General features: G+C 42.7%; 1 protein-coding gene across 5 annotated transcripts in view; it reads right to left on the bottom strand.

Moving 5' to 3' along the window:
* tanc2b (tetratricopeptide repeat, ankyrin repeat and coiled-coil containing 2b) overlaps positions 1-17350 on the bottom strand; it is a 121495-nt gene that overhangs the window by 45285 nt on the left and 58860 nt on the right. For 3 of the 5 annotated variants that reach the window (XM_029527141.1, XM_029527140.1, XM_029527143.1), the window contains one exon: positions 14963-15142. The exons of 1 other annotated variant lie outside the window; for it this stretch is intronic. In XM_029527141.1, coding sequence (XP_029383001.1) covers positions 14963-15142 — 180 coding nt within the window. Of the gene's footprint in view, positions 1-6178; positions 6218-14962; positions 15143-17350 lie in introns of those variants that run through there. One more of the 5 variants, XM_029527145.1, reaches the window with a different exon arrangement.

Genomic DNA, 17350 nt, shown 5'->3' on the forward strand with positions numbered 1-17350 from the left:
ATTATCAAGCTTCTTTTACGGATGTGAGGGCAATAAATGGGCTTTGACACTTCTGAGTTCCGACATGCAACGTGAATTTTCAATCACGTTACCTTAAATGGATATTGTTTCAATATTATGTGTAGTGGAATTGAAAATTGATTCCTTCCATAGAAGTTAAATTTATGTTGAGTCCTTCTTTCTGAATGTACTAAAGTTTTATCTGATTTTCAAAAATTTGACTTTATTGAACAAGTATTGAGTTGATTATGTCTTATCTCTGAAAAGGTTGTGAATATCTTTGACTTAGATTTCTCAGAGAAGAAAGGAGATTCTCCATAAACAAAGTTAGGAGGGATGCAATAAAAAGTGTGAGTGCAAAATGTTAAATAACTGTAACAAGCTTTTTCATCTTTTGCAGCTCTTTTAAGTTTATCTAAAAATCATAACACAAAAACACACTGGTGCGGCTCCTCGTTAGTCTGGACTTGATACTGGAGTCTCAAGATGTGCTGCTTCATATTCATTTCACTTTATCTGTATCCAGAGGCTTTTTCAAAGTGTGCATCTGGTTATCTGGCTCAGAGACCTATGATGATTTTGTGTGCTTGTTTTGTTGACTTGTTGAACAAAACAATGCAGACCAGATGTTGCTGTGCAACACAGCGATTTCTTCAGTCACAGCCTTGAAATAGAGGCAGTCAGCAGCGAGTCCATTAGTTAGGCTGCCTCTCCCTCTTTTATGTATGCGTGTGAGAGTGTGCGAGCTTGTGTCTGCTCACGTGCACGTGTGTATCTATCATTACAGCCTTGGGAGGATTAGCCAAGCAAGGTGAGGCACAGGCAGAATTTTAAGAGGCTGGAGGGAGGGGCCGATGCTCTTAGAACAGTCATTAGCCGAGCTCTCCCTCGCCCCAAAAAGCTGTTAATTCATCATTTCACATAACCTTATTGGGTTTGGATTAGACCAGCAGCAGGCAAAGAACACCAAAGACACATCAACAAATGAGCTGGCTAATCTGGAGGACCCTAATCTATTCAGGAAAAGATTTTTCACAGGTATCCTGGCCTATAAACCAAAGGATAAAATAATCACACAAAATGAGAATGTGCATGCAGGACCTCAGTCTGGAAACAAGAGTAACAGTCGGGAATATTCTTGGTCTCGAAAAGGTTTTGAAATGAGTCTGACAGAGAAACATAGTTAGCCGTCCCTGCATGCTGCCTTAAAGGCAGTTTGAAGTTTTTACAGCTGGGCTCAGGACACGGCGCATCATCAGGTCTGAACTGTCAACGCTGGAAAAAAATGTTTTCTGTAATATATATATATATATATATTTTTTAAACATCCTTATAGGTATCACAGGGCAGCGTGATAGCACCATAGTCAGCCCTGTTTTCATGTTCTCCTTGTGCCTGCGTGAGTTTCCTCCCACCGTCCAGAAACATCATGCTCACGTGACTGGGTGACTAAATTGTCTGCAGGTCTCTGAGTGTGAGTGGTTGTTGGTCTCTGTCTGTGTCTGTGTGTTGGCCCTGTGATGGACTGCTGACCTGTCCAGGGTGAGCTGGGATTGGCTCCAGCCGCCCCCACGACCCGAAGAAGATGAATGATTGAGTGAGTGAATGAGGGAGCACTCATGTGGGGTTGGAACTCTCAGCATTGTTTGTTTACAAAACTTTGTAATATTGTTAATCTGTGTCGTTTATTGTTTTGCTTGATGCTATTTTCAGGACAGTAGGATTTACTGTTCTGTTCAAATTTCATCATTTATCTGTTCAATGCTGCTTCATCTTTTAAAGCACCACTTCTAGTCTGATTACCTGCTGTGTATTTCCATACTGCAGGCTTTCTGGGCAGCTGTCGGTCAACAAATCCTTCATTCCTGAAGGACTCTGCTGCAGCAGCAGCACGGCGGCTGTCGTTAACGCTGAGCAGCTTTGGCACGGTTAATTTTCTTTACGTATGGTTTGGCTCCTTCAGTGGCAAAGCGGTGCATTTTCACGTAACCTTCTTCGGCGGTAGACAACAAAGGACGGCGCTGCTGATGAAACGGGACGCCAGCAAGCTTCAAAGTTAAACGTGACGCCACTTTAAGACAGCAAAAGGAGCATAATTGCCAAGGACACCATTTGATAGTGGCCTAATAATAGCTAGGCTGTCTTGACCTCTGTCCCAACGGGAGTTCAGCCCCAAGTGTAGATATTTATAACCTCCTGGCAGCCACATACTTGTCATTGAGGAAATTAGAATGAGCTGCGTGTTTCTCGGCTGTAATTCAATTAATATTAAATTTAATTAAATATTCAAAGCAAGACAATAAATGAGGAAACATGTTAGATGACTTCCGATTAAGCTTCAGATTACAAGACCCCCAAATTTCTTTCATGTCTGATAGAAGCTGTAATCAATTGTTGCATTTATGTAATCCAGCAGACATATTTAGCAGACTGATTTCAGCCACCCAAAGTTGGAGCTGTGATCCAGACAAAATGCCTCTTAGCGGTTCAGAGCGCAGAAATGACTGAGCAAATAAGTTAACAGCAGCGAAACAAGTGGCGAATTTTAATACCGTGACTGGTGTCATTGTGTGGTTCTGTGTTGTAGTCAATAAGGGTTTGGATATGCACGGATACACACACAAACACACACAACAACACACTCCTTTGTGTGTTTGTGTGTATGTTTCACAGAGAAATGTTTGCTCAGCTCTCCACCGCCAGCATTCGCAGAAAGCACTGAGGTGGTATATGTAACCCACTGCTCTGTTTTGTAAGCAAATCATTATCATTGCTATTAATAGCACACTGCGGGTTTCTCTTTTGCACTTTTCCAGAAGGTAGCCTACTGCTACACATCCAGATAAAAGCAAATGTAAGCAATAACAAAAGAACCACACTAAGGGGCTAGTAAGATAGTAACAGCGAGATCATTTGTATCGCAGCTCTCATGTAAAGAAGCAGCCCTGTGGGGTACTTTTTAAAAAAATGGAGAACCAGTAAAAATGCACTGGTTGCTGCCAATAAAACAGTAAAATGATGGGCGGTGTTGATACAGTATGGTCAAATGGAGAGTTAAACATTGACAGTGAAAGATAACAGTCAACTGCTAGGCTGATGGTCATTTAAAGATAGACTGCGGCCCTAAGCGTTGGGCTAATGTCATCTTTTCCTTTAGCATTTGTTAAAGCTCAAGCAAAAGGCCTTTAGTTAGGCTTCTAAGATGATTAAAAACAAATAGATATTTTCATGATCTTGTTCAAATTGAATCTAAGCTTCTGCTCCAGGTCTAAAATCACTCTTGATTCTTTGAGTCATGGCCTGAATATTTATTAAAGTTCATTTCTTCCTGGGCCCTGTGATAATAGGGAGAATCTCTGTTTTCCTTGTTTCTTTCTCCATTTTTCTTTACCTCTGTGCATTTATGTGACCTGAGCATTGGGGCTACCTGTATAACTAAAATATACAATTGCAAATTGTAAACAAACAATATTTTTATAATGATGGAGCGATCATTATGAAGAAAATAGCAGAGGGCAAAGAGGAGTTCCTTGAGGAACACCGTAGTCAATATAAAAAGAGAGTATGTTAAGTTTGAGGGAGACAACCCAAGTGTCATAATCAGCTGTGTCAAATAAGGACAGCCACTTTCGCAGCAAAACAAGTCTGAGCCTCTACTTTACTTTGCAGGGCTATAGACGGTGTGAGAACCATTTTCAAACTTTAGTAAAATGCCGTTGTCTTTTAAATGACTGGGTATGCGGTTAAACATGGCTTTCTTTAGAATTTTACCAAGAAAAGGGAGATTACAGAAAGGCCTGTAATTGCTGAGGTCTGGGTTACATTTCTTCAGCAGAAGGTATACGGTAGCTGTTTTGAAACCTCTGTGGAAGATTTCTAATTGTAGGTTGTTACCTGGCGTGGATAGTAAAAGCTGACTTTAAAGAGCTTGGTCTGAGGAGGATCAAGAACACAAGAGGGTGACTCCATCTTGCTAATAGCTGCAATGACAGCATTTTCTCTTATCATAACAGAGGATTGTAATTGTAGATGCCAGAGAGTTGATGCAGAAGCAGCAAAAATGGCTCACTTGATGACTAATTTGAATTCTTTACAACTTAGAAATGCAGTTAGTCCAAGTAGTTTTCAAAAACTCCAGCTCACAAGTGATAATTAGATTCCTCTTCTGACCTTCTACACTGAGAAAGATAGCGGAGGGATTTTAAAGGACAGTGGTGTCGTCAGCGCTTGATATATCACTGGGGTGTCAGGCATAGTACATACTGTGCCCACCTGCCAATAGTCCAACCCAGCAGGCTGCTTTTGTAATCAAGATTGAGTGGAGAAGCAGTCCGGCAGCTCTGGCAGAACTCCACAGGCTGTACTGTCAGTAAATGTTGAATATAGCCTATAAGCCTCTAGTTAGCAAATTAACATCACATTAATTTTCAGAGGCAATGAATATTAGTCCCACCAAGCACACTTTATACGCTGTGGGTCAGGATAAATGATGCCTGTGAAGTGACCCAAGGAGGGTGGACTTTAGAAGGTCTGTCAATTTATTTCACAACTCATCTTGGGCTTACAAGCCATTTGACTGACAAAGGCTCCGGGGATTGCGAGGGAGGGAAGCTGAGCAATTACATAAATCAATATCGCACTGAACCTCTGCAGAGCACATATGAGGTTTTATTTGGCTGATTTTCAGGTAAGTGGGCCAGATCAATCGAGACACCTGCAATTTCAAGCCAGGCTTGAATGATTTGTCTTGTGAATAAATATTTCTCTTATCCAAGACATGGAAGAACTCAGGTAGAAGCAGAGATGAAAGGTAACCTTGAATAACGAACTGTATCAGCCACTTCACCCGTTATACTGTATCACCCATTTTCTCAGGGGATATAGAGCAGCCAATGTTTTTGATTACAAGCTCTATAGCGGGCTCAGACAAGACTTGACTGTGCCTGGCTATCTTTAGATTTTTCAGCCGTGACAGCTGCTTGTCAGACAATCATCATTTAGCAAAAACATCCAGAGAGACAGAGAGAGAGAGAGAGAGAGAGAGAGAGAGGAATAATATTGACATCCTTGTGTTATAACAGGAGGGTGCGCTCTCTATCTCTCTCTCTCTCTCTCTCTGTGATGGGACCTATTTAACCTGCATCAGGTTGAAATAACTCCACAACGGATCCTGAAGCCAGGAAACATTCCTCCACCACGAGCAAGATCAACATGGCTATCTAACCAGCCTGAAGTTGAAGTCCTGAGTGTCGGTGCCTGATACAGTCTGAATGACAGCTGACAAGCTCGGCCCATCACAGCATTCTCCCGGCGGCGGGCGCCTCATCAAAACCCATTCACCTGAGACCAGTAATAGCAGCCGCTGATGAGGTGCTTGTGTTATGGTGGCAGACAGTGTTATTGAGACATTTTGTTCTGCTCAGACACCAGCTAGCAGTCCCCCGAGACGAGGCAGGGAGGAAGGCAGCCTGCAGCACTGGAACTGGAGGGAGGAACGCCATCCCAGCACACGACAGGGTGACTCTGGTACACAACAACAAGCTGCTGCTGCTGCTGCTGCTGCTGACGACTGCATGGAGTTGGGCGAGTGGGGGTGGGTGGGACTACAGCACCACCAACTTCAAGCCCTTTACGCAGCCGTATGCTACATACGACGCTGTGCTCTGGAAGGAAAAGTGAGACACACAACAACAAGAACAAGCACCATTAACCACCCACAGCTTGTGCTTAGACACGCACGTACACTAACAGACATACAAGCATACACACACACACACACACACACACACACACACACACTCAAAGACAATTGAATGCTCACCCACGCTGACGCATGAAACAGACCAGCTTGCCACGAAAAAACACTTGGCACTCTAGTTGATTCACAGGTCCTCAAGCCTACATTGTCATTAGAGTGCAGCCGTTTGACAAATGCATAATTTCATGGAGAGAAATTACTTTCCAGCACTCCTCGCGTCAGCCCCGTATGTCTACCAACGTCATTCAAACCAGCGGCCAGCACAGCTGCTCCAGATGTGAGATCAGGGAGCAGGCAGACCAGGAGCCAGCTCTGGCCGAGCAAAGGTGGAGCAGCAGGTGATTGGCGGTGGGGGGGGACACATTTTGCTGGCACAAATGGAGGAATGAAACAAGCAACAGAGGGTGTGGCAGGGCTCACCATTCTCAAACCAGATCTCGCATTCCTGAACGCTGGAGTACGGCACCAGTTCCCCTCCTTCACTCTCCAACGACACAAGCAGTCCTTCCTCCCTGAGCGACGGCCAGTTCATCAAAAATAAGACAAGAACAAGAAAGAGGAAGACAGGGAAAAAGAAAAACACCTGCGGCAGAGCAGGGGTGGGTAGGTGCGGAGGAACAGACGCTCGCTTTCTTCCCTCTTGTTTCCTTACTGAGGAAATCTCCACAGGTTTCAGTGCTGATGCTGCCCGCTCTATTCAGTCGCAGTAAATGATACAGAGCCAGGCAGAGACGGGAGGAGCAAGAAGAAGAAGAGGAGGAGGAGGAGGAGGAGGAGGAGGAAGAAAGAGAGGGAGAGACGGGGAAAAGGGAAGGAGGAAGGAAGAATGCAGCAGTCACTGTGTCACTGGGGAAAGAGGGGGACACAGAGGTGACACCTCTGTGGTGGCGGGCAGGTGGCCGAAACCTCCGCCACTCCGAAAGAAGCAAAACACACACACACACAAAAAAAAACAAAACAACAACAATAAACTACGACCGCACAGGGAGCTTTTTCAGGAGCCCATGAGCACAGATAAGAGGGTGAGCTCCTCGTTCGCCTCCGTGACTGCATTAGCGCTTAGCGCGTTATGTATAGATGTGAGAGGCGCACTCTCTCTACAGGAACAGGAGCCCAGGTCTCCAACAGATGAATGGTGCAGTGCTGCTGTTGTCATGGCAACCGCAGAGCAAAAGGAGGGGGAGGAGAAGGGTGGGTATTGGGGGAGGAAAGAAAATGGCATAAAAAAAAAAAAAGAAAAAAGAAGGAGGGAGGATGGGAGGCCGGGAGAGCATTATTAAAGGGACGCAGTTTTTGCCATTCATGGATGGAGCTTTGGGGACACATTAGATCACAAGTGGGGAGAAAGGAGCAGAGGTATTACTTGACAGAATCAAGGGTTTCAATAAAACCTACTCCATTTTCCTCTTGGGCTCAGGCATCCCTGTCTGTCCTTGTTTTACCCTTGAAACTGTATTTGTACAGCTGCAGCCATGTTTTACGGCTGTTCAGGGGATCAAACCCACCGGGGTTGGAGTTTATTGTGCACAGTCTGACGCGTTTGTTGCGGTTCATATCCGTTAGGCTCTTTATTTTATTTATCTCCTCCAGTCACACAAATTTCCCTTGAATGACATCTCCATCCACCAACAAGCCTTCAAGATGTCTTAAAGTTCCTGAGTGCCACGCTTCCCGCACCTCCAGTCCTCTAAAACAGTAAAACCTGGGTGTTTAATCCGACCAACCCTGCTGTCAATGCTGGCCTGTCGACAAAAAGTGGATTATTTTCTGCCATATAATTTAACATTTCCATCTGTGGCATGATACGATTGGTGTTGCATTGTAGCCTAGTTACATATTGTCAACAAAATGCAACACAATCCGATGAAATGACAAGAGGGGGTGGTTGATCACATGCCTGGCTTCAACTGTAAAACACTATTATCATTAAAATGAGCACAGATACATTTCTCACGGTGGTTGTGTCAGCGTGTGAGGAACAGAAGAGGAGGAATCAGCTATAAACTGTGACGTCTTTCACTGACTGCTGCTTCTTGTAAATGATAAGACCTGTAATCTGTTGGGGAGCGATCCAAACCTGATCTTTAAATTTTGGTTTGCATCCAAGACGACGCATCTGAGGCAGCTTAAAACTCTGAAATCTGTGTTGTTTTCATATTATATTCACACATTTCCATGCAGCTCCCGACAGCTTAAGGCTCGAGAAATAAACCATAATCTTTATTGTGGTGGCTGTGTAGATATTATGTGGTGTTTTGTCATTTTTACTTTTCCTAGTTCATATAACCTGTTCCTATATTACAGCGACTGTGGTACTCACTATGTCCTCCCTCCTCACTTTTTAAGGATCACATCACGAGATACCTAGTTATATAATGGTAATTTATAAAGTAACAATTTAGAAATGCTTTATGAAAACCATTTACAGCGATTTAAGAGACGTTAATGTGTTCTTTGTGTCATTTTCTGCTAATTTTTTAAGATTTATCTCAATGAAATACATTTTTGTTCCATTGCGACGTACTGATCAGTAATTTCATTTAAATTCTTTTTTTTCCCCCCAACAGTCTGTTTACGGTTTGAATAATATTTCCTTCCTCAAATAATTTACTTCTGCATTTCCATCATGATTTTAGGAATGATTACTGATGTGTAAAAACTCTGTTTTATAACCCGACAAATAAACTCTGCAATATGAAATGCGCTCAGTAAGGAGTCAGACTTCCAATGTGTCACATGACGGTAAATTTATCGAATGTGGGTGAAGCAAAAAAGAAAAGATAATTAGATGAGAGGATTGATGCCACTTCAACCTAACTAACCCTTGACTTATAAATATGAAGCTTCAGGCAGCAGCTGGTTAAACATCTGGCTCAGTCATGAGCAGGTCAGAGCAATTAAGCGTAAATATTTTAAAAATCAGATGATGAAATATTACAGGATCTGCAGCTTTTCTGACAAACCTCGAAATCTGCCTCAACACAACATTAGAAGTGATGCATTCTACAAATATAAGGCTGGTGGTGATCGCCTCATCTGACTTTAGGCAAGAATGAGCGTTTTCTATCTGACCGCCTGAACAGTTTCAATTTAGAGAATCCTGCTGCTTGAATGTTGTTGTCTTTTAGAAGTACGGCCCTGTTTGTTTTATGTGTCCACACCGAGACAAGATTACATCCCCGAGACACCTTATTTCTGCGATATTTATTGATATTATTCGTATTCATATACTGCAATAAAAACAGTAAGAGCACCGATGTTCGTTTTTAATAAAGAATGAAGACGCTCTGTCTAAATGATTCAGACTGTTTGGGTTATCACTGAAATATGACAAGAAGTCCTATCAGGGCGTTTAATTCAACTGGTTCTTTAGTGCTCCTCTTGAGGGCATCATACCTCCATTTCAATCACTCCTTTCTCCGTTTAACCCACACCCTTATTATTTTCCACCTGTGACAGTGGAGCTGAAAATATCCCATTTCCCTTTAAGCGGAACAAACAATCTGGAGTATCTGAGGTGGCTGGGACAGTCGAAGCAAGAAATAATGGCAATAATTGAAGAGCAATTTTGTCGAGACGCAGCGCTGGGTAAGGAGGCGTGGAGATTGAGATGTCCCAAATGTCAGTGCTCATCTCAAATATTCGCAGGGGATAGCTGATGCCGTACAAAGGTGAGGCTGACTAAGGAGGCGTGGAAAGACAGACTGAAGTGCCCCAAACCTCAGTGTTCCTTTCAAAAAAAAAAAAAAAAAAGAAAAATACTCTGAGGCAATCTTAAAACACTCAAGGAACAGCGTGCTGCAGGTCTGTGGTTGATGACATCCCAACTTAGAGGAAATGCTTCTATTATACATGACAGTATCAAGAAAACGGGAGAGACGGATGAGGACACAATAACAGGACTCATTGAATTTTTTTGTCCTGGACGTTTATGTGCTGATTTCCATTTCATCTAACAGGAGAACATACTTTTTGCTCAAGTTCATCCATTATCTTTAGTTACTTGCTTTTTTGAAGATTAATTGATTTGAGGTAGTTAAAATTAGCTGCATTTCAACTACAATTCTGCGTAAATAGATTCATGAAAACTAATTATCTAGTAATAATAATAGCACCTTTTAAAGGTAGCTTCTGCATTCAGATTTATCCTATTAATACTTTAACACCTTACACTGCAGTACAATTCTATCCCCATTGTATTTTGAGTCCATGTTCATTCTGATGAGAATGTCCTATCGTATGATGAGAAAGTTAAAGGCGGGGAAAAACCCACAAATCCTCACAAATTCAAAGCTGTCGGTAGAAAATGTGTGACTTGAAAAATGACTCATAGCTAAGCAGTCATTGTTTAGTTTTCTGTCATATATTAATTTCAGTTCTGCATGGTTAATTGTGATTGATTTTTGCAATTAAAAAACAGCTGCAGGCGATTTTGTAATAAAACCAAACGCTTGAAAGTTCAGGACTCTGCATCTATCAGCGGTCATCAGGATACGTCATGATTAATCTTCCTCAGCTCGACTCATCCACCATACTTTGAGTCGTTATTGTAATGATCAATCACCAGTACTTTTGCTTAATCAGTTCGAACTAATTAGATATGAAATGATTCTAATTTTAAAATGACAAAAAGCAGCTAATTCTCACGATTGAGAAGTGACAGCCATGAAGGTTTTTGCTATCTCTTGTTGAAATATGAATTTAGAGATTATCAAAAACAGTTGCAGATGAATTGTCTGTCGACCAATTAAACATTATCTTTTCAGTACAGATGTGAGATTAGTACGTTTCCCAGGTACCTTCTGAAATGGCATGGACTCTAGTTTACCAAGTAAACTTTCAGGGAGTGAATAAAAGTTTACAACGGCCCGTTATTTCCGTGAAACGAATAGCCAAACAAGTGATCCTCTCATCTTTTTCCGCAAAACAGAAAGCAGTCCTGAACAATAAAACATTCCCAGAAACACAATGTTCGTCACAAGCAGCTAATTCATCAGAGCTCAGCTGTTTTTATGTGGGTCCTCTAAGACCATCCACACAATGAGCTGTAAACCCTGACTAAGCAGTTCTGCACATCACACGTTGTTAATCCTGACCATCCACACTGCTGCCGAGCGTTTTTAAAACCAACATCATGCCCGTTTAGATGTTATCTTACACTAGTACATTGCCACTTGTTCACATATTACTCTATTCCTGTAAGCACTAGAGAGACAATTGATTTTAGATACACTCATATTACTGTCATAATTGCCGCACGAGTGGGGGAAAAAATTAGGTGCTATAATTAAATGAAGTCTTTTTCTCAGGCTTTAAGGCCAAACTAAATTTTCTACCTTTATGTAGCAATCAGTGGGGAGGCAGTAATTGTATTGATTGCTGTCATTAATTAGCTGAGAGACTGTGAAATCGGGTGAGGGATGTTGAAATAATTCCATTTAAATGTTTCAAAGTGGAGAAGGGCCAATCAATCAGGCGGGTGAGACGTCTCTCTGGCGAGCCTGACACTTGAGTGAGGTGTTTATGAAGAAACAAATAAGTAATCAGTGATTACAACTCATAATGATAACCTACAGAGATATCACTGTGAGAACGAGCAATCACCACCATTTATAGTCTTAGACACCTCAGAAAATAAATAAATAAAAAGCAAAACTAGATGACGCAAACGCAATCTTTGGGGAATCTGTGCAACGTGTGTCTACATGAAGGGATGCTGCATATTTGACGCAGACCCTGAGAAAAAAAACAAAGAATTTATAAAACATGTGAGAAGCATATTTTGCACTGTTATTAAACCAATCAACTGTGTGTAAAGCTCTTAAAATGAGTGAGTTCTTCTTTGTGACTTTACAACATTTTGGGGAAATGACTGTCATGAAATATTATGACACATTATTTGAACTAAATTACACCGTAATTTTCATGTAATTTCAGCGATTCAGAGATTTCAACGAAGGTGCTACTTAAATCGTAATGACTTACGATAAGACTATTTAAGTGTTAAATATTCAGAGTAATTTCATTACAATTGTACCAACCAAACAGTCTGTTTCTTATGATTAGTCTTGAATTCCAGCATCCTTCCAGCAGAAACCATTTACTTTTAAGGAAATTATAGAAAACTATGGGCCCTGAAAAATGAAAGTGGGTGTAAACCTCAAAATCAATCAATCCATTTTTTTTTCTTTTGAATACTGTTTGAGTCTTCCTTTTTCAACTTTTACAGTGTTTTGTTGCTATTTTTCTTAATGTAAATAATGTCAATTCTTCCTCCACCGCTGAGCCTCGGTGAGAAAGTGTTTCAAATGGAGAGCCATCACAGAGCAACATCGATTATTATTACACATAATAATCACTTAGAAAGTCAAATATATGAATATACGTGACAAAGTTTTCATTGAAATGTCTAAAATTTATCTAAATTTGAAACATGGCATCTCTGAGATGAACTGTAATTTTCTAAACTATGTGCTAATGAAAAAATAAATTAGCTGTTTTATTTCTGCCACGGATCAATATTTTAATCAGTCTATATCTGTTGTGCTCCACTAAACATCTTGGAGTGAAAAAGTCTTATTGCATTTATGCTGATTGATGTCCATAGAAAATGAGGAGGTACCAACAGCGAAGAAACCTGAAATGAGAGCACAGGATACTGCTGTCCGCCTGCCTCACCAATTTGTTTCACAAGTTGACCCCTCCAGCATCTGAAGCCCCCCCTTGAGAGACTTCACGCAGGCAGAGGGGATTAAATCAGAAACTCAATGATTCTCGAAAAAGGTCAACGTTTTCATAGTGGTTTGATTCTATCAGAGCCGTGAGGTTGAATAACTCAAATCACCCACCGCCAGCCAATCAGGGGCTGCGCAGGAGGGCAGAAGGACCACGCGGTAGGTGGAGGCCACCAGGGGAGATCAAAGAGCGGCTGCCTTTTAGACCGGCCGCCGTTTGCTCTCTAATGCGGTCCTCTGTCGCCAGTCTTTCTCCCACCTCTGCCATCTCTGGCATGGGAGGGGTTCTGGCCCGTGACACCAAAGTGCACACACACAGGCTTAGTACTGTCAAGCTGTGCAGGAAGTGGCGCTGAGTTGAATTAATTAAAGAGTGAGAAAGCCGGGGTGGATGAGGCCCAACAATCTGGTGCTTGACGCCACTTGAGAGCCGACGCAGGTCTTTGAGGACATGAAGGACACGGGGCACCTCGAGGCACTTGAGGGCTTTTCTGTACGTCGTCGCAGAGTTAGGCGACCTGATGCAATGCCGATAAGATGTGAAAAGTCGCATCGGCGTGCGATCTGGGGAGAAAGCCGTTTTGGGAGGGTTTGTCACATGCAGCGCCTCAGGGAGACAAACTACCTTTTATAATGGACCCATTCCAGTCCTGCAGTGCTACAGCTGTCACACTAGCTGGACAAAAATCTGACAGTTTAAGGTCCTTTTTTTTTTTTTCCAGTGGCTTCATTGTTACAACAAAGTACAGTAAAATGCACAATGGGTGGTGTGACACAGACATAAATCTGGAAGGATTAGCACAGTGAAGGGATAATCCTGCCAAAACAATATCTCTTGTTGCCATGCACACAACACACGTGAATACTGAAGATGGATAATTTAAGTGGACATATTATGCAAAAGTAAAACAAATCAGACAAAGCTGAGTTTCTGGAAGTGCACAGTGGAGACATGCTGCGTATTGAAAGTGAGACAACTCCTAAGAATCTAAAAATACAAAGCAGCTCTCACAACCTGACTGATATAATATGTCAACGCAAATGACAGCATGTGAGAGAGAGAGACCTGTCCCTGCATAAACTGTGGAATAAGAATAATACAAATGAGACAGCACTGCACAGCATTAATCCAGCTATTATTAAACAACAATATTGTTCTCTGTGACAGCCATCAAGGTAATGAAACACACAAACAAGATGTCGATCTAAAATTAATTGTGATTCACAGAGACCAAAGCGCAGCCCTCAAATCTGCCACAAAACATGAAGCGAAAGAGAAACACAAATGGAACAGACAAAGATGGCTCGTCGAACAGCTGAGGGGAGCATACAGTCTAATTCAGCCTGATGAGTTCAGCTTGCTCGCAAATCTAATTCTCAACTGCTGATCCCCCAAAAACAGCCTCAGACGGAGCCCCTCACGGGCAGAACCCTCCACAGTGTGGTGGCACACCCAGTTGAGATGAGAGAAAATCGGTTTTGGCGTGTTTCCTCTTTAAAACCCACAGCTTGTATGACCCAGGGGGAGAGCATAAATCATTCTGTATGATGTAAAAACCGTGGTCCCCCCGGCATATCAGAAATGGTTAATGATCTGAAGTAGCTGAGAGGCTGGTGCACCCTAGTGGTGGCTGCTGAATGGAGCCTGAAAGTCCATCACACCCACTCGACTTCAGCGGCGAGGCTGTGCTGATATCAGGCGAAGCTGCAGTGTCAATATTTCATCGCTCATTTTGAAACCCAGCACGGCAGCAAACCTTGGACTCCCGCACTGCACTGTGTACCGAAACCACAGCTCTCCCATAATATCTGCAGCGAACATGACACAGACTCGTAGTCCGGTTAATGGGGGAGACGGAGGCGAGGCGGTTTTCCACATTCTTTGAATGTCAGAGACGAGCGTGGAAGGAAGCGATTAGTGGTGAGAGATAAAGAGCCATAAAAGGAAGGCAGCACAGGCCACATCTCACAGTCCATCAGCTGGTCTTGGCACCGTCAATTAGGTAGGACTTTAGTGATTACAAGAATTGGAAACTGCAGTGTGTGCTGGAGGCCACAACTCGGCCCTGCTTTATGTTTCTTCTCAGAATTAGTGGGTAAGTAATACGGTAAGTGATTACTGCTTATCAGCAAGCATTAGCGTGAGAAATCATTCCACTCCTCTTCACTTTGTCTCATAAAATCTGCTTTAATTCACTGTGTGTGATTCTCTGATTAGATACACTGCCTACAGTTGTACAGTGAAGGGTTAAGGGAGGCTGTATTAGTACAATGAGTCCATGGGGGAGGACAGCTACAGGCGAGGATGTGCGTACAAGACAAATTTGAACCAGTTTCAGCCCACATCTCTCTTGGCTGTGCTTTTCTTCCCAAAAACACAACAACCAGGCTTTGAAATGAATGTGACAACACTGCCTGAATAATTGAAATCGTGCACACAGTGTGGATCCTGTCACTGCGGCGTCTTTACCTGTGAGTTTCTTCACAGGCTGTAGCCTGACACTGATGGTCTGGTGTGTGAGCAGCGGGGAGGAGGGCAGCGAGCGTGACACGCCCTCCATTATGCGAATGTGCTGCATGCCCTCGGTCATGGAGAGCGGGGGCACGGCGTAGTCTCCTTCAAAGGCGCAGTCGCTGTCTATGCTGCCACCTGCAGTACGGGAGGGAAACAGAGAGCAGCATGAGATGCTTCTCCTGCCTTTGAACAGGACATCAAAATTTAATGACTTCCGAAGACTGTTGGGTCAAATGCAGAATCAGCTTCTGCCAAGAGAGCAAAGAGTCTTCTTGTGTATGGATGTTAGTCGCTATCTGTCACTGATGTAATCTTCTCAAATAGCCTGCTCCCTTCTTTGTGAATACATTAGTGAACAGTTTCATGACACTGATATCCAGCTGATACTTAATCTGAACAGTTCACGGGGCTGGAGGAAATGGGAGAAATGCTTTAATAATGTAACAGTTCATATCTCCCTGACATGGTCCTGACAAAAATCTGAATTTTCTTTTAATTGATTTAACAAGCTGGAAGCAGCAAATGTTGGTACGATACATGAAAAGTTATTGATTGGCAATTGTTTTAGGGCTAGGATTTGGCAGGATGCGATAGTTTCTGTTTCTGTTTGAAGAGCCTGTGCAATGGGCCAGAGAACCTCTGCCCGGTCTGGGGATTCTGAAAGCAGTGAAACGCCGGTATTGAGTGTAACAGGATTGGCGTGACCCAGTAGAGAGAACAGCCCTGCAGGCAGCACGTGCTGTTTACATTCACTGCTATAAACTACTAGCTGCCTGACCTCTGTAAGCCGCAGTAACACAATACCCCGCTATTTAAATATAATAAAAGAGGATTTTCTGACCATCTGAAATTTGTTTAAACAAACCCAAAAAAGAGCAGAGTCATGACCACGAGAGAAAATTTATTTACAAAAAAAAAAAAAAAAAAAAAAAGCCTCACAATGAGCAGTAATTACAGAGAGAGCACAAACAACCACTCTCATCATTCACCCAGCCCCTTTTCCTCTCTTTCTTGAAAAACCACAAATTATGAAATTTTAGGGATTTTATTTTTTGAGGCGTCTCACGCTCACATTTCCCACAAAAAAGAGCCAGCTGTCTGTAAACACAACAACCATTTTGTGAATCAGTTCTGGCTTCTGACTGCCCATTTCCCTGCAGACAGAGCTGTAAAACAAACTGGTCAAGCAACAGTCTCACATCAAATGGCAGCTGCCACGGCGAGACGTGAAGCCAATATCATATATTATGTCTCTGACATTCAGAGAATGTGGAAAACCACCTCGGCTCCGTCTCCCCCATTAACCGGACTGTGAGACACTACGGCGTGACAAGTCCTGCAGGAAGCCCGTGTTACAGGAAGGATGGGGGGCAAATCGGCTGCTGCGATGCAAACGCACGAGTACAGAAACATGAAAGAAATAACAAGCGCACACGTCTCTCTGTGGCTCCAGCAGCTCTGGAGCCGGTCCATCCATTCACTGGGGAATGTCACTGCAAAAGCAAAAATAACAGCCAGAGCAGTGGTTACATCCCACCACGAGGAAATTCTCCTCATGTATGCAGAACCTGTGAATACAAGGCGGGAACTTGGTATTCTGGATGCAATTAACTGCTGATCGTCAGCCAACTCAATTTTAAAGAACTTACACTTTTCGGTTTTCTTATTTGAAGTGTTGATATCCATAGGAAGACGAGTTTACACACACGAGACTCTGAGCCTCTCTTCTGATTGGCTGACTGTTTTCAAAGCAATAGAAAGAAAATTGGGTGGATTTCGGGTAAACCAAATCAAGGCTGGATGGTGGGCTCTGCTCAGGGGAGGGTTCAGAGAGCTGCTTTCTTTATTATGACATCATAAAGTGACAAAGCTTCCCACCCCACAAAATCAGCTGTGATGCCCAAGACGACGCATTTCCAATTTGTGCCGCGCCATTTCAAAATGTGGTAAATTATTTTTCTGAAGTGTCTCATACAAGCTGTGATATGTTGAAGTGGACGTCATAAAGTGTCATTTAGGGAAAGAGCGGGGAGTGAGGAGGGAAAGGAAAAGATGCAATTCAGCTTTAAATTCCAGAGAGCAAAAGCGTTTAGAGGGAAATGATGGTCTTTGAATTTAGACAGTGATGAGAGACACGTTGAAGGACCACTCCATGCCTCAAAATAAACAAACACCTACTCATCGAGGTTTTCGACAGAAAAAATGCACGAGGAGGGAGCGAAAAAATTGCTCAGAATATTTCTGACATTTCTGCCATTGATAAATATCTACGCTGAATATTGCCTGTTTCCCATGATTTACAGACAAATTTACAAGAATATAAAATTCATACAGCTCTCTCTC

The sequence above is a fragment of the Echeneis naucrates genome, chromosome 19 (assembly GCF_900963305.1).
Source record: "Echeneis naucrates chromosome 19, fEcheNa1.1, whole genome shotgun sequence".
NCBI classification, from domain to species: Eukaryota; Metazoa; Chordata; class Actinopteri; order Carangiformes; family Echeneidae; genus Echeneis; species Echeneis naucrates.